Source organism: Triturus cristatus, chromosome 4_2 (genome assembly GCF_964204655.1).
Source record: "Triturus cristatus chromosome 4_2, aTriCri1.1, whole genome shotgun sequence".
NCBI classification, from domain to species: Eukaryota; Metazoa; Chordata; class Amphibia; order Caudata; family Salamandridae; genus Triturus; species Triturus cristatus.
Genome location: NC_140586.1, coordinates 212,142,644 through 212,165,287, shown reverse-complemented (window position 1 = coordinate 212,165,287; position 22,644 = coordinate 212,142,644). Strand labels below are relative to the sequence as shown.

At 49.8% G+C, this 22,644-nt stretch overlaps 1 protein-coding gene across 1 annotated transcript in view; it reads right to left on the bottom strand.

Annotated features, from left to right (window-relative positions):
• The window catches only part of SREBF2 (sterol regulatory element binding transcription factor 2), a 236,024-nt gene that overhangs the window by 133,647 nt on the left and 79,733 nt on the right, over nucleotides 1-22,644 (bottom strand). Inside the window, exons 11-12 of the mRNA XM_085601233.1 lie at nucleotides 8,709-8,878; nucleotides 8,169-8,340 (exon numbers count right to left, since the gene is read on the bottom strand). Coding sequence (XP_085457359.1) covers nucleotides 8,169-8,340; nucleotides 8,709-8,878 — 342 coding nt within the window. The remainder of the gene's footprint in view (nucleotides 1-8,168; nucleotides 8,341-8,708; nucleotides 8,879-22,644) is intronic.

The following is a 22,644-nucleotide window of genomic DNA, read 5'->3' as shown; positions in this document are numbered from 1 at the left end:
AACGCCCCAGCAAGCACGTAGCATTTGATGACTTCAATGCCATACTTCCTGAGGAGAAAGACTTTTTGGCCGCCTGATCAACTTTCTTCGACTCCCTATCAGCAGGAGATTGGGGGAAAGCACCCGAAGCATGTTTAGAACATGAAGCCTGCACCACTAGGCTCTCCGGAGAAGGATGCGTGGATAAAAAATCCGGGTCTCCTGGCGCAACCCTGTATCTCCTTGCCACCTGCCTGCAAACTGCTGGAGCTGACAGAGGCTTCTTCCACACCTCCAATACTGGTTCCAAGAGAGCCTCATTGAAAGGTAGCAAAGGCTCAGAAGCCGACGTCGGGGAGTGCAACACCTCTGTGAGCAGATTGGACTTGTATTCCACAGAGGGCAGCTGCAGATCTAACAACTCCGCGGCCTTCTTGATCACAACATGGTAGGGCGCCAATTCCTGTGGTGGAGAAGACCTTGTAGAAGCATGCTCCCACTCCGGGGTGGTATCCAAACCACTTGCTACCTCTATACCTCCAAACTCATCCGAAGAAGAGTCGACTTCACCTTCTTCCACCTCAGCCCGAAATCTTTCCTCCTCCAAAACCCTTTGGGCCTCCCGCCTCGATCGATTCCGGGGAGCCGGCGTCGTCGACGTCGTACGCGGCGTCGGTGGAGCCAAAGGCATCGGCGTCGCTACAGGTGGAGTCGGCGGCGCCGGATGCGGCGTCGATGGAGTCGGCCTCGGCGTCAAAGAAGGCTCCGAAGATTGACCATCCATCCGAGGTCGAGCCGGATTCCCAACCGGCGCCGGAAACTGCCAAGAAGGCGCCATCGGCATAAAAGGCAGAAAAGGAGCCTGAGCGTATTGCTGCGGCACTCCCAGAGAAAACGCCATCGGACCCACGGGACCTGCTGGTGCTCCGGATGGGAAGGATGCTCTCTGAAAAATGCCATACATGGCATTCAGAAATCCCGAAGGATCCGTACCTGGAGCCGGGAATTGGGGATAAGGAACTGCCCCTGTATCCTCCTGTGGAGCCACCGGCGTCGGCTCCTCCGAATCCTCCACCAGAACCGCGGAGTCATCAGGCACCGGGACAGACTCTTCCTGCTCCTGCTCCACATCAGATTCCACCCGACCAGGAGTCGAAGCCTTGGACGGCGCCGGAGACGGCGTCGGGGAACGAGCCGGAGTCCGCTTCGGAGAGGGAGACTTCGAAGACTTATCCGGAGAAGGCGAAGGAGACAAGATCTTGCTCTGACGTCGACGAGGCGAAGCCGACCTCGACCTCTTAGACTTCGAGGACCGACGCCGAGAAGAATGCTTCCTCTTCTTATGGTGCTTCTTCGACTTCGACGACCTCGAAGTCGAAGACTCCCGCCTGGACTTCTCCTTTTTCCTCCCTCTCTTCTCCTCACCGATCTTCTTCATGAAGAGTTTGGTCTTCCTCTCCTTCAGTGCTTTAGGATTCATGCTCCTACAGCACCCGCACTCATCCACATCATGATCAGAAGAGAGACACCATAAACAATTCTGATGCGGATCCGTCATGGACATCAGGCCTCCGCACTCCCTACAGGGCTTAAAGCCCGACTTCCTCGTCGAAGACATTCCGATTTTAACAAGAATACACCACTAGATTACAAAGTATCTAGAGAGCACTGGGAAAAAACCGTTGCGCGTCGACGGCGCGGAAAAAAGGGAACTGACGTCATCACGCCGACGTGGGCTTCTTATGGCTCCGATGACGTCGTACGGAGTCGCGTGCGGAGCCGATGTATTGTGACGTCGCCCACGTCGACGTGGAATGCTGGGGAAGAAAAGTTCCGTGGAATGCTGGCGCAGGGGATATTCACAAGGTGAGGAATCCACTGGCAGATGTATCCATCAGAATAGTCTTTTTGGACCGGAAGGACTTACACGCCGGACAGTCTCGAGCCTCGTGTTCAGGGGAGAGGCAGAGATTGCATACCTCGTGGAGATCGGTGTGGAGAAATTTGGACCCACATCGAGGGCACTTTTTAAATGGAGTCCTTTCCATTTGCCAGGACTGAAGCTTGGAGAGGCCCGAAGGCCGCCATCGACGACTGGAACCGAGGGTTCGTGCCGATGAGAAGGCGCGTTCGAGTGGGGGAGATCGCGATCGAAACAATACCGCGGTTTGGGGTGATGATTGCGCCTCGACCGTCAAACTGGAAGCTGTTCGGAACCGGAGCGCGAAGATTACATCCTAGCCCGATGGCGGAAAAAAACTATCTGAGGATGGAGCCGAAGCCCATGCGCAATACGATCCAAAGGAGGAGTCACCGACCTCGTGACTTCCAAAGACTTTCCAAGAGGAAAAACAAACTGCAAACATCCGGCCCAACACCAGATGGTGATCTATGCACAAGCGTGTAATCTGCAGCTCATATGCCTCGAACACACATTTCGGGGGCGTGGCCATGATGGCGACCTAGGTGGACGCGGACTCCGGAGGCTCCCCGTCGCAGGCTTCTCGCCCTCGCTTTACCGTCTGCACAGCCCCCAACCGAACGGCGCAATTGGCGTCGCAGCTTGAGGGGACGCGGCGCTTCTCTGTGGGGCCGGTCCGGAGGCCAGCAGTCGCCGAAAACCTATTGTGTGGAGCTTGGCGCGCTCCGGCGGCCTTGGCGTCTGGGCCCTGGGGCTGCGGCGTGGGTGGAGCTGCGCCCCGTCTGGTGCTGCTGGCGCTGGGTGTGCGGAAGAGGCCTCGGGGTCGGAAGGAGAGGCCCTAGCTGTCTGGGCCGAGGATCAGCTGGCTGGAGCGGCCCGGCGCCTTCCGTGGGCCCTGTAATGCGACACCGGTGGGACTCCACGAGCTCCGTCAGCAGTGGAGGAGCGGGAGCCAGTGAGTGGATCGGCGGCCTTCCCTTGGGTGACTCAGCTTTCGGGCCTTCGGCCTCACGGGGACTTTGGCGCCTACGGGCGGAGGCCATCTGCTTTGGTGGCGACGTCAGCAGCGGACCTGCGCGAGGAGTCGGAGCGGGGCCCCCGGGGCAGCATCACCTTGAAAATCGTTCCAGACGCCATAACATCCTCGTTCGGGGGGTCCCACTGCAAGAAGAAGGGGCAGACGTCGCTGGCTACCTAAGGGGCCTCTTTCGAGAGGTGTTGGGGACGGCCCAGAGATTGACATTCGCATTGACCGTGCTCACCGGGTGGTTCTGGGACGGAGAGCGCCGGCTCCCCCGCCCGACATTTTAGCCTTCTTACCGGACTTCCCACTGAAGGAGCGTATCTTGCGAGAGGCCAGATTGAAGCAACCGCTCCACTTCCAAGGGCATACTATAGCCCTCTTCCAAGACCTAGCATCCATCACATTACAGAAACGCAAAGCATTCAAGGAGGTGACTGCCTTCCTAAAGGACAAGGGTGTGTCCTACTCTTGGGGCCACCCCTTCCGGCTAATCTTTAAATGGAATGGCAAGTTAGTCCAATCTCGCGCTCTTCGGGAGACATGTGACCTGCTGGGCCTTGCCCGCAGAGGCTCGGAGTCGCCCCCTGAGCGCGCGTGGCGGCGGTCGGGGTCCGAGTGGCGTAGGGTGGGCCGCCGACGCTCGCCTATCCTGGACACGAAGCCTGACCCGGAGACAATGACTCAAGGGAGGGCAGCGGCCCTAGCTGCGGTATCAAGGGACACTTCCACACCAGAGGCTCTCTAAGTTAGAATGGGGGCTTCATGGCACCATAGCATAGCTTGCTGGGGGCCTAGGTGGATTGGACTACACATGCTCCTGGATCTTTTGGTAAAATATGCCCATGGTTTGACTGAAGGGCATTGGACAATGAAGGGGTGGGCTCAGTTGGGGTTAGGGAGGAGGGCAGGGGGGGGTTTGGGGGTCGTTTGGGCTCGAGTGGGGGGGGGGGATTGATGGGGGTTGGGATGGGGGGCAAGGGAGGGGAGCAAGAGGGGGGAGGAAACCGGTGTGCCGTGCCACGCGAGGCTAGGCCAGGATTGTCCTCGGGGGTCAGCGCTTTCCCTGAGTTGGAGTGCTAAATGAAGGGGACCACATTGTCGATTCTTACCCTAAATGTTAAAGGGCTTAATAACCCTATCAAACGATGAGCAGTGTTATCGTACCTGGAGAACTCAGGGGCTTCCATATGTCTCTTGCAAGAAACACACCTCCTTCCTAGGGATTGGCATCCCATGCTGTCCCGGGCGTTCCCTCAGCAACTCTATTCCTCTACCAATGACAAGAAGGCGGAGGTAGCAATACTTTTTGCGAAACACTTTTCTGGACAGGTGGGACCAAAAATAGGGGAAAACAAAGGTCGGCTGTTAGTACATTCCATTCAGGTGGGTGGTGTGTCCATGATTATTGGCTCTTTATACGTCCCCAACTCAGGTCAAGAATCCTTTCTTAAGGGTGCTTTCTCTGAGATTCTCAGTTCCCAAGCCCGTTACATGCTAGTGGGAGGTGACCTTAATTTGGTCATGGACCGGGAGGCTGACCTCTCAGGCCACCGCTTTGGTTTTTCGGGGGCGATTTCGCTTGAGGAGAAGGAGTGGATGGCGCACAGAGGGTTAGTGGACATATGGCGAGATAGGCACCCCACAGCGACACACTACACCTTCTACTCTAATGCGCACCGGACCTACGCCCAACTGGACCACTTAATAGGCTCCTCGGAGCTCATCACGATTGTGGAGGACGTAGATATTATTCCGGCTACCTTATCAGACCACGCCGCCGTAACTTTGACTGTGAGGGTTCCCCGGACTAGGGCGGTGGGGGGGGCGATGGAGATTGCGGGAGGCCCTCCTGCACCGGAAAGGGGTCACCCAACAATTACACACAAGCATCACTGACTACCTTACCCGCAATGATCAGCCTGGCACACCCTTGACGGCACTCTGGGGGGCACTGAAGGCGGTGGTGAGGGGGGAGCTGATAGTCATCTCCGCTGCGGAAGCCAAAGAGCGCAAAGAAAAGAGGGACTCCCTAATTGCTGCAGTGGTCGAGCTCGAAAGGGTACACAGTCGCACGGGGGCTCCCAGTATTTGGCGGCGAATGAAAGCTGCCAGAGCGCAACTGGCTGGCTTGGATATTGACCGGGCCGAATACGCTGCATTGAGGCTCCGTCATACTTATTACGTGGGAGGTGACAAGACGTCTTCTGGTCAGTGTGCTTCGTGCCAGGGTCCAACGGTCTAAAATCACAACTATTCGCGATGCACAAGGGGATACTCTTGGCAGCGACACCCAAATCGCAGCGACACCCAAATCGCAGAGGCCTTTAGGGAGTTCTATGAGTCTTTGTATAGCGCGGATGTGGCGCTCGACAAGGATGGAGAGGCTTATTTGAGTGGAGCAGCCATAACGGCCCTCTCTGCAGAAAATGCCGCCTCGCTGGACGCCACGATCAGAATTGAGGAGGTGATTGGGGCGATATCTTGTCTCAAACCCCTGAAGTCGCCAGGTCCGGACGGTTTCTCCGCTGGCTTTTACAAAGCCTTCTGCCCGCTGTTGGCACCGCTTCTTACCAGACTCTTTAACTCGTTTCGGGGCCCCGGCTCCATACCGTCCGACATGCTGGAGGCCGATATCGTTGTGTTACCTAAGCCGGGCAAGGACACCACCCAATGTTTCGCTTATAGGCTAATCTCTATCCTCAACTTGGACCTTAAAATCTTTACAGGGGTTCTAGCTGCCAGACTTGGGCCGCGGCTCCCTGGTCTCATCGAGCCAGATCAGTCGGGCTTTATCCCCAATAGACAATGCAGTGACAATACCAAACGCCTCCTGCATTTAATAGATAAAGCTCACTATGCAGGGTCAGACACTATGCTCCTATCTATAGACGCTGAGAAAGCGTTTGATCGCGTGGCTTGGGGATTTCTCGATAAAACGCTAGCGCATTTTGGCTTTGGTGACCGCTTCAGGGCCTGGGTTGCCAGCTGTTACGATACTCTCAGGGCCAGGATCCGGGTCAATGGCATAAGCTCACGGCCCTTCGACATCCAGAGAGGTACGAGGCAGCGCTGCCCGCTCTCGCCTCTCCTATTTGCGCTTTATAGAGCCCCTGGCGCAAAAAATTCGAGACCACCCGGACATTGTCAGTATCTCCTTCGGGAGGGAACCTCATCCAATTAGTCTCTACGCCAATGATATCTTGGCGGCGCTGGACAATCCCAAACAATCGGTACCTACCTTTTTGGGAGAGTTGGACGCCTTTGGGAGGGTATCCGGCTTCAAAATCAACCCGGGGAAATCTATGCTTCTTCCGCTGGGCCGCACTGCTCATGACACCCATGACACATCTTTGGCCTTTGGGGGTTTGCAACTTCAAACATCCATCCCATACCTGGGGATCGTTCGAACTCCATATACCGAACGGACGGTAGTAACAAATTATGAGACGCTCACCTCCCAAATACAAAGCGACTTACGGAAATGGCAGATGCGGTCCCCATCACTCCTTGGGCGCGTCGCGGCGGTGAAGATGTCTGTCCTTCCTAAGATCCTATATCTCTTTCAAACCATCCCGGTGTCCCCTCCTCGAGGTACCATACGATGCCTACAAGACGCCGTACACCACTTTCTATGGGCTGGGAAGCGGCCTCAGATGCGACGGGACCTCTCCTTCCGCCCTCCTGACGAGGGCGGTTTGGTGATCCCCAATCTGCTGCAGTATTTTCAAGCGGTGCAACTGAGGTACTTGGTGGAGTGGTATAGGCCCGAAGCCGAGAAGCGGTGGCTTTTTCAAGACAGGGCGTTGGCGCAATCACCCCTCTGGAAAATACCCTTTTTAAAGCACACTGATCGGCCGGCTCGCCTTCAGCAGTACCCCCTCACGAACTGTTCCGACATCCTGTTCTCTCCCTTTCAAGCACACCAGAGAATGACTTATGGCTCAAACCAACCTGTAAGACAAGATTTGACACTGTAGTGTCAAAAGGAGGCCCACTGCCCCCACCTTGCATATTCTGCGGAGCTTAGGAGTCGTCTCTGCTCATTCAGGTCAATTTATTGTGTAGCTCCTGGGGGGAAATTCACACCTCATTCGGGATACATATTAGGTAGGGCAGCTGCGGGACTGCTAATGCAAATTAGCCTCTAGCACCTACAGGCAGGGTAAAGGTAACCTTCTAAAAGTTACATTTCCAAGATAGATATTTAATAAAAACTTGACTTTACCATTAGATTGTATTTTTATTAGCCCTGAATGGAGTCTGTCCCTGGTACAGGTTAAAATGTATGGATTACAGAGTATAATCTGTATTTTAACTTTTCTAATATGCCAGGAACAGCCTGACCAGTGACAATGTAATTTTTTGCTTGGCCATTGGGGGAGGGGGGGGAGGGACCACATGATATTTGTAATGTGAAACAGGTTCCATTCTTAAATATTATGCATCCTATCTTGGGATAAGCAAGTTGTGTTTAAACATAACTTATTTTATATTTTAAATCAGGTTTTCCTACCTGTCAAAAGGGTGGTTTTGACAGGTTTGTGTAGCAGGATTTTAGCTGCTGGTGTGAAGCTACACAGGTTATGCCTGAAGCCATGTTTGTACTGCCACTGCAGTATATGTCACAATAGGTGTTGTATTCCACACGTAGTATTTAACTTTTCATGCTATTTGGGTATTTCTGCACCACATAGTATGGTCTTATAGGAATGTTAAACGAGCCAATCAGGTTTTAAGTCAATATCAACATGTTTTAGGGGACAGAGCACATCCAATGGGCACTGGATAGCACTGGACCAGTGTTAGAGTTCATTATTACCAGCAGGTGAGTCACCAAAAAAAAAAAAAAAATTGGGGGTGACCAGCTAAAAAAGGCTCACTTTGCAACAAAAAGCCACGAGGAATTCTCACAGATTATTGCGCCAGGACCCATGCCCTCAGTTCTAGTGCTTATAATCAGTTTCTTTGTTACTATGCCAGTTATTATGCAGTCAGTTATGGTGTCTTCTTTTGTGCCCTCTTAATGCACCTGTAATTGTCCCCTTGGTTATGCCTCAGTTACTGTGCCAGCACCTGTAGGTCTGACCCAGACAGTGAAACTTGGTTTTAAAGTTTTAATTTCTGGATGAAAGACAGCAGACCCTTTAATATAGCAATTACTCAAATTCTTCAACACCACATGGCGGGCTTTTAAACATTTCACTGCATCTGCAGACTCTTTAGGGAGAAGGCCGAGTGACTCACCTGGGTTCCGTGGAGAGCTATAGAGACTGTCCCTGGAGGCGCCCCTAGCTGAACAGTTGTATTCTACGAAGAACTGCTGCCCCAGCGGGTGGCAGAGCCAGCGCAGTGAATCAGGCACCGAGGAGCTCTCTGAACTGGTGCACAGGCTTTGGGCTCGGCTCAGAAAATAACCCTGTAAGAAAAAGAAGTGCAAAGTTAGAGCACAAAGGAACCGAACGGTGAAGGGTCAAGTGAGAGCAAAATCTACACAATTGCATCAGGAAGTCCAATACCAGTGGTCCATTCCCACCCTTATCAATTAACCACCTACTCCATGCTACCAATGGGGATGCACCGGACTCTGGTTACGCATTTTCGTAGATCTCAACACCACCCCTGTTACACTGACAATAGGGATCACTGCTGTCCTCTGGACCTTCACAAAGAACCCAAATTAAAAGGAGGTGGTAGGAGATCCTGGAGTACACGTTGAAGCACCTAACACCACCTGCTGAGACGGGCCACAATTGGAAGGGTGCCCTGGGTTGCAAATGCACTCACCGCCATGAAATGGAATCTGCCTTTAAAGAACTGCTTCAGGTCAATGGCTGCAGTGAGGTGCACCTCAGCAAGCACGCTGGACGAGATCTTCTCAGCAGCACCCTCAGCGAGGTTGACTGCACACAGGGCTAGATTCAGCCCCAGGCACGGCGAGCTGGATGGAAGCTTCCCTGAATTTGAGAGAGGGAGAGAGAGAGGGGGAGTGATTCCACAGCAAGAGACCAAGCAATCCACAGTACACTAAACTCACAGCAGGTTTATCCAGTGTCAGCCATGTCCTACCTAGAGTCACAGTGGCAGAACATTAATAGGCCTTTATGAGAGCAGGTTAATTTGAGGGGGAACTGCTCTTCTGCGAGCTCCTAAAGATGTTTAACGGTGAGAAACTGAAAGAATTAAATTAACATTAGAAACTTATATTATGGTGTATATTCCTGCAAATTAAACACATTTTCAATATCCTCAGTCGCCAGACTGAATCCAGAAAATCTTCAGATCCGTGTCTCACAGTGAAGCTTGGTGGTACCATGTTGTGATTCAGGATCCTCTCCAGAACATAGGAGCATGAACACCCAACAAATCAACATGAGCAGTGAACGTATAGGGTAATGAAGTTCTTTCCTGAAACATGTTAAGGCCACTAGCATCTTTCTTGTTCAAGAACAGTGCAGCAACAGATGACAATAGTCTGTATTCCTTTAAATCTTCATTCAAGAAAGCAAACCCTGCCATGGGTTATCAAGACAAGCAGAAATGCCCCTCCAAAATGTGTGTGCCCTTCAGAAACGTTCAGCTGGAGGCTCATCCTCCAAAGAAGCCTGTCCCTTGTTTAAAAATCAAGAGTATTTGCTTTTTGGACTAGTTTTGTGCCACCATTTAAAGGAGCAGCTCAAATTTCAACATTGCTGGAGCGGGGTGTGTCATTGTGGTACCCTCTAGTGGAGTCTGTAGACGAAAAAGTAGTGCAGTCAAGGGCCTGGGAAGTGGAGCCGAAGCAACTGCACAGCTCCAAAATAGGTTAAACAGTGCTAAAGCAGATGTTGCAGAGGCAGGGAAGTTAGGGGTCCCAGCTAAAGTTTGGGAGCAGGAGGCAAGCTTGAAAAACAAATGGCAACCGCGTAAAGATCAAAATTAGCTTGTCTGAAGGCCCCAGTCTATGAGGCATTGGCAGACAGGGCCAAAAATTGTGGACACAGCTTTTGAAGACCAGAAAACAGAGAAAGAAGCAGATTCCACTGTCAGGGAATGGCGCCTACGATTCCCAGACTTCTCCCGAGAAGGGAGAATCTCTTCGTAGTAGAGTAGGTCTTTTCAAAAATAAGGACCGTAGGAGGTTGCATCGTGGTGAGCTTTAGTCAAGCATTGTGGCCTCCCATTTTCTAATTGCCTTTGGGTGTATCAGGGCAATTCTGACAAGGGCTGAGGAGTTAATGTTCGAGATCCTGGCAGTACATGAGAAAGTCTTGAAAGTCAGAGATGGAAACCTGCTTACAAAAGGTCTTGCAGGGATTAAACATGACTTCTAAGGGAAAGATATTCCTGATTAAAAATAACACTGCTCAACGCTAAGATCGTGCTTTTGGGAGTAATGGATCAATAGGATGATGCTAACTATACAAAGACTTTGGTGGGCATTGGCCTTGTGTTAGCCAAGCGTGATGTGGACAGGCACTGGAGGAACAGCAGTCCACTCTCAATGGGGGAAGGGCATAGGAGTATGGATACTTGTGTGTTGGCAGAGAAAACAGAGTACTGGGTACAGAAATATAACAAAATATCGGGCACATTGGCTAGACTAAATGACTCTTACATGATGAGGGAATTTTCATGTAATTTTTATCCCTGTGCACTTTCATTGTTGCGGCATAATGATGTTATGTGCTGGGCATCATAGCCATATATGAAAACAATAGTTTTTATCCTTTCTCTGTCTGAATCTGATGAAGTGCCGTAGTAAGCTGGCTCTCTATGTAGTGTACCAAAATGAAGTGCACTGTGCAGAGTACAGGAATCCCCTGTTAGTGTACAGGGGTTTGTTTTAACAATCCCAAGGTGCTCTATTTGTGGTAGTGTGGTCGAGCAGCCTTAGGCTGATCAGAGGGGAGTGCTAGGCATTTGTAGTACACACAGGCAATAAATGAGACGCACACTCAATAAGGAAATCTGACACAAATTTAGAAAAATAACAGATTTTTATCTTAATTTAGACACCAAGATCAACGCGAATAAGCAAGTGATTTTCATAAACACAAAAAATACAGCTGGCAGATTTGAGGCATGAGCCTCAAACACGGTAATGTTGTTCTATGGGAGAAACATACAATCCATATGGGTCACTTGTAAAACGACTTATAGGACTATTCTTCTGGACTTAAGGTAAGTAGGGGCCAAGGTCCTTAGAACCACCAGCAGTTTTGATTTACCTGCCCTAGTGTGTCCAGGTGTAGAGGAGCTGTTCAAAAGGGTAGCCTTGAATGCTACAGCTGAAGTCTATGGAGAAACCTGTAAGCATAAAAGTGACACGAGTGGGGACTTGGGAAAAATTCCGTCGGAACCCAAAGGGGGGTGGGGGGGTCGGTTACTGAGGGTTTCTGGAGCAAGGGTGCACCGTGGGGCTCAGGAACAGACGTGTTTTGTCCGGCGGGTCACTTGCTTTGGAGGCACTCACTTTTTAGGTCGACCTGGAGATGGGTACAAAACAGGCCAGCAGGGCCACTCTCGAAGATTGCCTCTCTGGTGCTGACGTTCCATGTCAATGGTGGGTCAGTCTTGGCGGTGTTTGTGATCGGGCTGGACACTAAACAAGCCTTGGCTCCTGCAAGGGGTCCGATACTCCAGGTATTGGTGCAGGGTGGCTCCTGGAAGCTCCTGGGGGTCCTGGAAGCTCCAGACTTGGTGGAGAGACAGATATGACCTCCTGGAGCACAGTGACTTCCTCCTGAGCAGCTGCTGAGTCGGTGCACCCAGTGGTCAGCAGATCGGTGGACCTTATGTTACAGTCGGTGCCTGCAGGCAAGTGACCACTCCACTTCAAGGGAGATGCTGGCTGGTTGGCAGTTCTTTTGGAGGAAGCACAGCTGCAGGACGAGTAGGGTCTTTGCAGTTGGTGAGATGGAAGCAGACAGGAAGGGTTTGGCACCCAGTCCAGAGCTAGTCCATAGTTCTTGTGTTCTTCAGCTCTTCTTTGTCCTTCTTCTTTAGTCAGGTGAAACAGAGTTCCAGGTCTCAGGCGGCCACCTAAACACCAAATTCAGGGGTATTAAGTATAGTAGCCAATGGGATACTTACCCTTAGGGTCACTACACCACCTATATGACCACTTCCCCCGTCTCAGAGTTCCTAGCTCCACCAAAGACAAGATGGCGGAATCCTTCTTTTGTGGAGCACATCAGGCAGCCCACCTTAGGGGTGTGACTAGCCTGATGGTGCAACACGCCTACGTGCACAGCTAATCCCCCACCTGTCCTGATGCAAGTTGGCCTCGGGAAGGGGGTGGCATCTACCAGGTCTGGGGGAAGCTGGGGTTGCATATTAAAGGCGGGAGGGTTTTTTAAAGCCGCTGGCCTTGGTCTGCTAAATCACTACCAATCCTGCTGGAGGAGGTGTAAACACCTTCGTTAGGAGCAGGCACTGTTCATGGGCTCTCACCTGTAGGGTGTCAGAAACTCATCCGTGGTGGCAGGCTGGTCGATAGCAGTCAGCCAGCACACTAGCTGGTGGTACATTTTTCAGGGGGTACATGTAAGGTACATGTTATAAAAAAAATCTTGTACTGAAATCAGTACAGATTTATTAGGGCAAGGTGTTTGATAACAAATACCATAGGTTTCAGTAGAGCCATAATGTAGCTTTAGAGCTCGTAATGACCAGTGCTCAGTACATCTACTTAAGATGGCTTCCCTATTCCCTTGTACCATCTAGTACTTGGTCTGGACGGCACAGGGGCATATCTGCTCATGCAGATATGCCCTTACATGTAATATAGTGCACCCTGCCTTAGGGCTAAAAGGGCTGCTGAAGGGGTGACGTGCATAGATTACGTGTAGTGACTTTGGCATGCCACACAACAAGTGTGCCATGTCGTGATACCCATGGTCTGCACCATGACAAAGTCTGTAATGGCAGGCTGCAGACAATTTGTATAGGGATCCCTTAGCGTGGCATAATAAATGCTGCAGCCCTTAGAGACCCTCTTTGGTACCTATGTCTTAGGGTACCAGGGGTACCACTTAATGTGGACTTACAGGGATGCCAAAGTGCATGCCAATTGTGTGATAATTAGACCATTTTACCTTGTTTTTAGGGAAACACCAGTGGCCATTGGTTGGCAGAGACCCAGGGCACAAAGTCGAAAAACATCAGTACCAATGGCAAAAAGTGGGGAGTAAGAGTTAGGCTCCGTATCCTTATGACTAAGGCAAAGAAAAAGAGGAAAATTCTCCAGCACACAGAGGGTACCTTCTAAAGAGTCAGTGGTTTCATATATGGCAGCAGGCCTGAGCCACGGCTTAGGCCACGCAATCCAACGTATCACTGATGGTAGATACTGTAGTTAGGTTTTTGTGATTTTGCCTGCCCTTTAGCCTTTGGATATCCAAGTAGTGAGGAATCTGCAGGAATAAGTATCCATTAGAAACCAAGGCTTCAGGTGAAGGAGCATGTTATTTACCTTGTAAGCATCTATTTGTAACATGTAGTGCTGCAGATTCATATGCTTTGCACACTCCTGCCATCTAGTGTTGGGCTCGACCTCTACAACTTGTGTTTTTCTGGAAGAAGTCTTTTATTGTTGACGTGACGTCAAGTGTCGTCCTTTTTGAGTAAATGCGCATGTTCAACGGCTCCATTTTTACAATACATGTATGCCTGCCAGAGAGGCGGGAGGGCGTATGTGAATCTGCAGCACTACACGCTACAAATAGATGCTTACGGGGTAAGTAACATACTCCATTCATAGCATGAATTGGCTGCAGATACACATGCGATGCACAGACTGTAAAGCAGTACTCCTGTTGAGGCGGCTCTAGGCATCAGATGGTGAAGATGTTTGAAATAGTGTCCGTAGGATTGTTTGTCCCACAAGAGATTGTTGCCTTGCGTGAAAATCAACACAATACTATTTCGTGAACGTGTGTAGATTCAACCAAATAGCTGCTCGACTAATATCAGCTAAAGGACTGTTGCCCAAGAAAGCCGCTGACGCATCTTTCTTTCTAGTAAAATATGCACGTGAAATGGTTGTTAAAGGTTGTTTGGCTTTATTGCAGCACATTTGAATACGTTCCACAATACACTGTGCAATACTTTCTTTTGAAATCACTCTACCCATTCTTGGATTTGAGAAAGCCACAAAAAGCGGTTGTGTCTTTGTTAGACCGGTCAGCCCTTTGGGTGGTCCCTCCTCATCATTATTTATTTTGTCCCACTTTTGCCTCAAACCCTGTTTGAATTTTTCCTTTTTGGGAGCCACCAGACTTTTTAGTGTTGCTGCAGATTCAGGGAGCCATTTTACCTACCCCTGAAACTTCTGTCTGAGGGCCTGGAGCACAAAATGGTGGCCACCTGTGACATCACCAGCATCCACTGGAACCTACCAGCACCTTCCAGAACATTCCAGAACCCTGTGACAGTTGGAGGCGGTTTAGAATGTTGGGGAGCTAAGAGAGAGAGTTGGCAGTTGGAGCTGGCAGTTGGCACCTGACTGGTGAAGAGAGAGGAGCACAGAACTGAAGGAGGAAGGAGTGAAGCAGCAGGGGTGGAAACTTGTGCCTGGAGTGGGGTCCATAAACCCACCCTTGATACTAGTCCCTACTGACTGAGCCCAGCCTGGAGCCCTGTGTGGGGAGAAGCCAGAAAAACCATCCTAAGGACCTGGACAGCAGGAACAGGCCTTAGAAACAAGAGAACAGCAAGATCCTGACCTGGAAACTGGTTTCCCTGAAGTCCGACGTCGAGTAGCCTAAGACCTGGAGCCCGAGGTGGAGAAGCGGCGCTGACTGGAAAAACAGACGTCGTACCCGGAGCCGCCAGAGGTCGAGAGAGGGCGCCGTCAGAGGTCGTGAGGAATACCAGAGGTCGAGGAGGAAGTCACCCGAGGTCGAGTGAGCGGCGTCATCGGAGGAGTGAAGTCCGCCCTCCGGAGTCGTCGGAGACCGAGGTGAGGGGTACCGGAGGTCGGGAGTGAGGATCGCACTCCGGAGTCGCCGGAACCTGTGAGAATCGTGCCGGAGGTCGGGAGGGGAGGTCGCACTCCGGAGTCGCCGGAAACCTAAGGAGAGGAGCACCGGAGGTCGGGAGTGAGGATCGCACTCCGGAGCCGCCGGAAGTCGACATCGAGGCAAGGCCGGCCGACGTCATCGAATCCGAGGTCGCCATCGGACCGGAGCCGCCCGAAGTCGACATCGAGTAAAGACTGCCTGACGCCATCGAATCGGAGGTCGAGATCGAGCCGAGGCCGCCGACACCGAACCGGAGCCGCCTACCGGCGTCGTCAAGAACTGACATTGTGCCGAGGCCGCCGACATCGAACCGGAACCGCCTCACGGCATCGACACGACTCCAGCGGCGTCGGAGCATCAGAAAAAGGGCAGTAAGTGGAGTAGAGGGCGCCTAAGGCCCTGTGGAGACCTGAGAGACTGCTCTAAGGGGCTAGGGAGGTGCTAGAACCAACCTGACTGTGCCAGGGGTGAACTGGGACTAATCTAGAGAGGTTGTGTGGAGGGAGAGAGCCAGGTCTCTGGTATACCCCCCTTGATCTACCTCCGCTTAGGCCTCAGCCTTGTCCAAGCCAGGGAGTAGACACCCTCAAGCCTTCCACATCCCCACAAGCTGTGCCTGGGCCAAATCAGCCCTTAGGAATTCAAAAGTGATCTGATTCCATGAGTGTCACTGTCAGCTTTTAAGTATTTATTAGGGGCACTGTATTTATTGTATTTAACCTATTTATTGTTCCACTGTATTTATTGGTCCACAGTATTTATTGATGCACAATATTTATTGGTTTACAGTATTTATTGCCTCAGAATATTTAATTGCCTGTATGTATTGCACTTTTATTTATGCCTTCAGTATTTATGATCACCCCTATTTATTGAATCATTAAGCCAGTACTTATTTGACCTGCACTTTCTAAAAAGTTTGTATATTGTGATTGTTATTTATTTTATCCAATCAGCAACTAAGAGAAAAAGAAGATAAAGAAAGATATTTTCATAATTTTTACGGTGTAGAGTCGTTTTTGGAACGGATGCACGCATGGTTATTGTATGGGTATGTCGTATGCTTAGCACGGAGCCTGATTCCTGACCACTCGAGCCAAGCTACCACAGTGTGTCCGGAAGACCACCACCACCCTTTCAGAGTGGGAGTGTGGTTTTCTAACAGTCTTCCTAAAAGGTCTAGTTCTCTTGTAGTACATTAGTGCCATTTTAACATCAAGTGTAAAAAGTCTCTGGCTTAGGGATGTAAACAGGTAAGGTGCGTGGTTTAAATGGAAAGGAGAGACAATCTTCGAAAGAAATTTGTCCGCAGACATGCTTTATCTTGTAAAACCTGAAAATAAGGTTCTTCTATGGTAAGAGCATTTACTTTGTTAACTCTTCTTAGGGAGGTAATAACTATGAGGAAAGCAATCTTCTAAGAGAGGAACAGTTGTGGACAAGAGTGCAGTGGTGCAAAAGGTGTGAACATCAACCTTGTAAGAACAATATTTAAATTCCACGAGGGTACTGGTGATGTACATGGTAGAATTATTATTTTCACCCCTTTCATGAAGCCCTTGATGGGTATTCGAAAATGTGACTGATGCTTTCGGTTCTGTAGATAAGCCGTAATCGCCACAAGGTGCTGTCGTATGGAAGTATATGCTAAATGTGACTTTTGTAACTGTAACAAGTAGCATACTATCTGTTATACAGTAGGCGCACAAGGGTCTTTATGTGCTGGGCTATACAGTAGAGTACAAAGCGTTTCTTCTTAGCTACTGTTGTGGTTGGACATCTTGCCTCCCTTTGAATATCCATACACTCTGGAGGCAACTGCAAGTATCCAAGCACAAGACTTCAGGACACAGATTGAGTTGTTTGAGGTTTGGATGCCTGGCCCTGCCCTTGCTGTTAGTGAGATGGTCTGATACATTGGGGAGCCGCTCATGAGCTGCAAGGGACAACTCTAGAAGCGTTGTGAACCAGGGTGGTTGCACCAGTTGGGAGCTACTAGAATCATCTTGAGAGATGTTTGTCTGAGTTTCCTGACAAGATATGGAATGAGTGAGTGTTGGAAAAGCGTATGTAACTATCCCAGACCAATTCATCAAAAGAGCATTGCCCATGGAATGTGCATGGTTTACTGGAGGCAAAGTTGTGCCCTTTTGCGTTTTCTATGATGTCTAACAGATGCACGTCCAGTGTCCCCCCACCGCTGAAAGGAGCGGTGGAGGACATTGGGTGGAGTTCTCACATGTGGATTTGTTGCTGCGTCCTGCTCAGCAGTCCTGCCACTGAATTGTTCGCTCCCGGGAGATACTCCGCCAAGAGATGGATTTGATGACGGATAGCCCAGTGCCAAATGTCCTGTGCCAGCTGAGACAACCGTATTGAGTGTGTTCCTCCTTGTTCTTGAAATGTAATACATTGCCATCATGTTGTAAGTTCTGAGAAGAACTGTCTTCCCAGTTACACTGGGGAGGAAGGCTTTTAGAGCCATTTGAATCGCTATGAGCTCCACACATTGATGTGTAGCGTTTGCTGATGACAGGTCCGAGAACCCTGTACTGTCATGTCCTCCATATGCGTGCCCCATCCTGCGAGTGATGCATCTGTGGTGATAGTCACTTATGGCATTGAGTCCAAAAAATATCTGTCCTTGAGGAGATACTCTGTGCCTCACAATTGGAATGGTTGATAGACACTGGGCGGAACCAACACTAAATCCTCTAAACTGCCCCCTACTTGTGACTAATGTAATGCTAGACACTCCTGGAAGGGGTGCATGTGGAGCCTGGCATGCGGAACTATTGCTATACAGGAAGCCATCATACCCAAAAGGCGTATGACTGTTCTGACTGGCAGGCGACGATGTGGCTGAAAAAGAGCCTGTTGGTTCCGGAGTTTGAAACCGTCATGAAGTCCTCTTTTTGCAGCACTGGTATTACATTCTGTAGTGTCACCATGTAAAAGTATTCTGACAGAATGTCACGATTGGGTACTAAAAAGTATACGGAGTATACTTCCTTCCCGTGAAGTCCGAGTGGAACAGGCTCTATAGCACCTTTTAGCAAGAGAGCTTTTATCTCCACTTTGAGAAGGTAAAGATGCTGCGTGTTGAGGGTCTGTCTGCGTGGAGTAATGTTTGGGGGTGAAGGACAGTTCCAGGCATTATCCATGATGGATGATGGATAGAACCCACTGGTCTGATATGATCTCTGGCCTCAGGTGGTGAAATTACTGCAGCCTCCCCTCCCCCCCCCACCCATTCCCCCTCCCCCTCCCCACACAAGTGGTGTGTGTCCGGGTGGACAGTGTGGAGTCCTTGTTTCGAGATAGAGGGTCTCTTACCAGGAAATCCCCTACCTCTGCCCCTCAGGATACCACCATTGAAGCCTCCTCTGTAGTAACTTTTACCCTTTGCTGGTGAAATGTTTGCTACGGCTTTTGATATGTCTGTCAGAGGTGGTGGTGGTCTTGGAGGCCCATTTGCCCTGGTATCTACAAAAGGACTGCGGACGTGGAGCAGTGGATTGCACTGGCCCCATGGATTTTGCACTCGCTGTTTCCTATTTTATTTTCACTAACTGGGAGTCTACCTCCAGGCCGAAGAGATGTTCCTCAGCAAATGTGACAATAAGCAAGTGTTGTTGCACTTCAGGTTTGACCCCAGAGATGTTTAACCAGGCATGCCTGCGCAGAAGGATTGAGGAGTTTATTCCGCTGGCTGCGGTGTCTGCACTGTCTAGGGCCCAGTGTATAGTTGCATTTGAAATTTGCCTACCCTTAGTGACTAACTCATCTCTCCTTTTATACTGCTCTAGGAGATGCTGTAACAACTCTTCAATGTCATTCCAAGTGGCCCGTTATAACAAGATACAAACACACTGAATTGGCTATGCGCCAATGATTGGCATGGCCCACTGCAAACCCACATTCATGACGCATCTCTGCACTTGCTTCGCATATCAGGAGGAGCTATGTCCCCAGTACTCTGGGAGGCAGCCGTCTTCCTTGCAGTTGTTACAACCAGCGAGTCAGCTGTCTGGCGTTCCCTGATATAAAGTGGGTCAGTAGGGGAATGCGTGCTGTTAGTACGGTTGTATGACGTTACAACGCATACCTTTACCCCGACTTGCTGTCAGGGGTGGGCTGGAAGTTAGAATAGAATAGATTAATTTACTATTCCAACTCCAGTGTGTGCAACAGTAGGGAAGGTGTTGGAGTTAAATCCAACACCTTCTACCCCCTGCAGCAAGCCTTTCCCCTTAACGACCTGCATGCATTGTAACGGTTGTTTCCAGTTAGTACCCTAGATTTTACAGGGTCTTTGGATTTCTCTGTGGAGACTTTCAGCACAGACCCTCTCATTGGTAAGTATTGAGCTGAGCGTTCTGTCTTGGAGAGTGTCTCGATTAAGAAGTTGGCTTCCTCCTCTGTAGTATATATCTGCACTTTATGGCATTCAGTAGCACGCTGAATGACACTATGGTAGGAGAAAGTATCGTCAGGGGGTGATGCTTTAGCTGGGACTGGCACCTCAAAGTCTTGGTCTGGCAGTACTACGTCTTATGCGCCCCAAAGTTCTGAACTTTGGGAGGGGCTCCCTGTGAGTCTTTGTCATGATTCAAATGACTAGGGCTACCTGTGTCAGCATCTTCTGAATGTGTGAATGATAGCGACATGGGTAGTGGAGGTGGTGTAGTGTCATGCGGTATAGGACTATTGTGTCCTTACTCTCCATACAATTCTTTGGAACAGGCTGTGGTAGTTCAATGTTCAGCCTTGTCGGTTTGTAGGCCCTCTCAGGCAAATGTTCCTCCACCAGAGAAAGTTTAACCATTAGCTCCTGATGGTTCTCAGAAACATTGACCTTCATATCCTCAGTGTTTTACATTTCTTGAGCACCATGTCCTTATCAGCCTTTTTAATCCTGTGCTCTGCTAGAAAGAGAGGGATGTCGATGCCAATGGTTTCTTCGGAGTGAACTTATGGCTCTGCTCCAATGGTTTCCTTGGAGTCGATGTATGGCTCGGCTTCGACTGGCTATGCTGCGTAGACGACGTACGTTTGGTCAGTTCCGACGGCTTTGTCGACCCCGATGAGGCGCGAGGCATAGAAGGTTTTGTCGGCACCATAGGCTGCGCAAGCATCAATGGCTTTGTCCACACCGAATGCTGCTGCAGCTGTGTGTCCTCTTTGTGTCTGTCGATGTGGCTTGGAGCCCGATCGGGATCAAGCGCAGTCTCATCCTATCTCGGCTCCAAGTCACACTCTTTGTGTTGATCAGAGCCCAAAGACTGTGGCGTACCAAGGCGAAGGTGAGAGGGCTGAGGAAGTAGTCTTTTGTATGTATGGAGTTCTGAGGACCTTGGGTACTCACGGCTCTTGTAGTTGTCTTTGTTTGGGTCCCCTATTCCGATGCTGTCTGGCCTTCCAGAAGTTCTACAACCACCATCATCGACTTGTCGAGGTCTTTCTCCGTATGTTGGCTAGAGTCATCGGAAGAGTCAGTACGGACTGCACAATAGGGCACCCCCCCCCCTCTACGGGAACCTCCTCTTCCTCCTCCTCACTGATCACTTGCTGCAGCTCCTCATTTGCAGAGTATTCAGCCACCGCCACCATCTCCATGGTATAAGCTAGATTTTGGTCATGTCTGAGGTATAAGTTTTCCTTATTCTTGTAAAGGCCGCAGGGAGCATAGTCCTGGAGGTGGTGCTCCGGTGACTAACAGAGGTTGCAAACATCGTGCTGCTCAGAGTATGCGGATTTTGCTCTGCATCTAGAGCACTTTTTTACCTTCTGTCACCCGGAGCCAAACATTCTCGGCAGAACTTGGAAGAGGGCGCCCGGGTTGATGGCGGCCCAAACAGCATGGTCGCCAAAAACGTGAATCAGGCGGCCGAAGACAAGGTAGAGTTGGATTCCTTGGACAGAAAACTGTGGTATCTTCATGTCTTTGCTATGCATTCTCTCCTTTGTTATAGGTCCCCCTGCTGCTCTGCCAAGTGTGACTGTGATGTAATTAGAATTCTGATGTGTGCCTGATTGAGTGACTGTCAGTTGGATTGCGTGGACTGAGCTGCAAGGATGATGCTCTCGGTGGGATTTCCTTACTACCAACTTTACCTGTAACCTGAGACTACAATTTTAAGAATAAACCTTATCCTGTTATCACCTTAGTACTGGCTACCCTACTCTTCATTTACTACCAAAACACTACGAGTCCATTGCACTTCCACCAGCTGTGAAGGCATCGAAGATGAACAGAGCTCGGGCCCAATCCATCAGAACATAATGGCAGAAAAACATGGAGCCGTTGAACATGCCCATTTTCTCTAAGAGGAGGAGACTTAACGTCAAGTCAGCACTAAAGAGTTCTACGCAAAACAAGCATTTGCAATGCAATAGGGCTCGCATTTATACGAGTTTGAGCTATTGGCATTGTAAATGACAGTGCCTTTTATTTATGTTTAAAAAAAAAAAAACTTAAATAAAAAGCATTGTTATTTACAATGCCAATAGCTCAAACTCGTATAAATGCGAGACCTATTGCATTGCAAATGCTTGTTAAAATACATATTTGTGAACGGGTTTGTTGCTGCCAAAGATTCACAGGAAACACCGTGGAACATCGCAAAGAATGATTCATTTCTTTGTGTTGAATCAGATATTTTCAAATCCTTAGCTGTGAAAAACACTGTTGGAGACTGGAAGTAAAGCAGCAAATTAAGAGGTCAAATGTTTTAAATATGTTTAAGGAAATACAGACGGAACTGCTCATTCCAGATGTCGGCTTTGGTTATTTGTTTAAGGCATGTGTAAGCCACTCACTACGAAAGAGCTGCATACAGGCACTTTTAATATTTTGTGAGGAGGTAAGTAGACCCCAGCATCGGCCACGAGTGCTGGCGGTGGTTCCCTTTCAGCTTTTTTTTTTAGCTCTGCTGCAGTATGCTCAAAATATGGAGGGAGGGCAGAGGGGAGATAAGAACCACAACCCGGCTTTTGGCAGTGGAACGCAAAATTGTGGTTATATTTCTGTGAGTAAAGTACTTGCAACTTTAGAAACAAAGGAAAGCTGCAGAGTCCCCCTAGCAGGACGACCATTCCCGGTCCACCGCCATGGTTTTAGTTTGAGACTGCCCTGTGTTAGGATGCTGGGACCGCAGCAAGGCTCCCCCGGGGGTGGCGGTGGCAGCAGCCCAGTTGGCGTAGAGGAAGATCGCACCATATTTGCTTTGTACGTGAATACCTGGACTGCGTCGAGTCGCTGCCTCTTGGGATTCAGCACAGCGTCTCTCTGTTGCGGGAGATAGACACCGTTACCGAGAAGTTTTAAATGAAATTGACGAGGTCTATGATCAAACAGCATGTGAATAAAAGCAACCCTACTTGCTACAGCTCTGATCTGTTCTATATGAGGTGCTTAAGCATTTCCGTTTTCCTCAGTGAGAAAAATGTGTATACTTGAAAAACACGCACGGCAGGGTAAACGAGACTTGGCAATGATGTAAAATGGGGAGGGGGCAGTAAAAATAGCTGCACAATTTGAAAACATATTACCAGTGAATAAAAAGTCTGAAAGTGGAAAATGTGCTACGGAGCAGAAGTGCAGACAATTCTACACCCAATCACACTATAACTCTGCTGAAACTAACGAAACACCAAAGATGCGACAACAGCAAACCCTCACAACAAAGGGAAACAAGTCATCAACATGCGAGCTA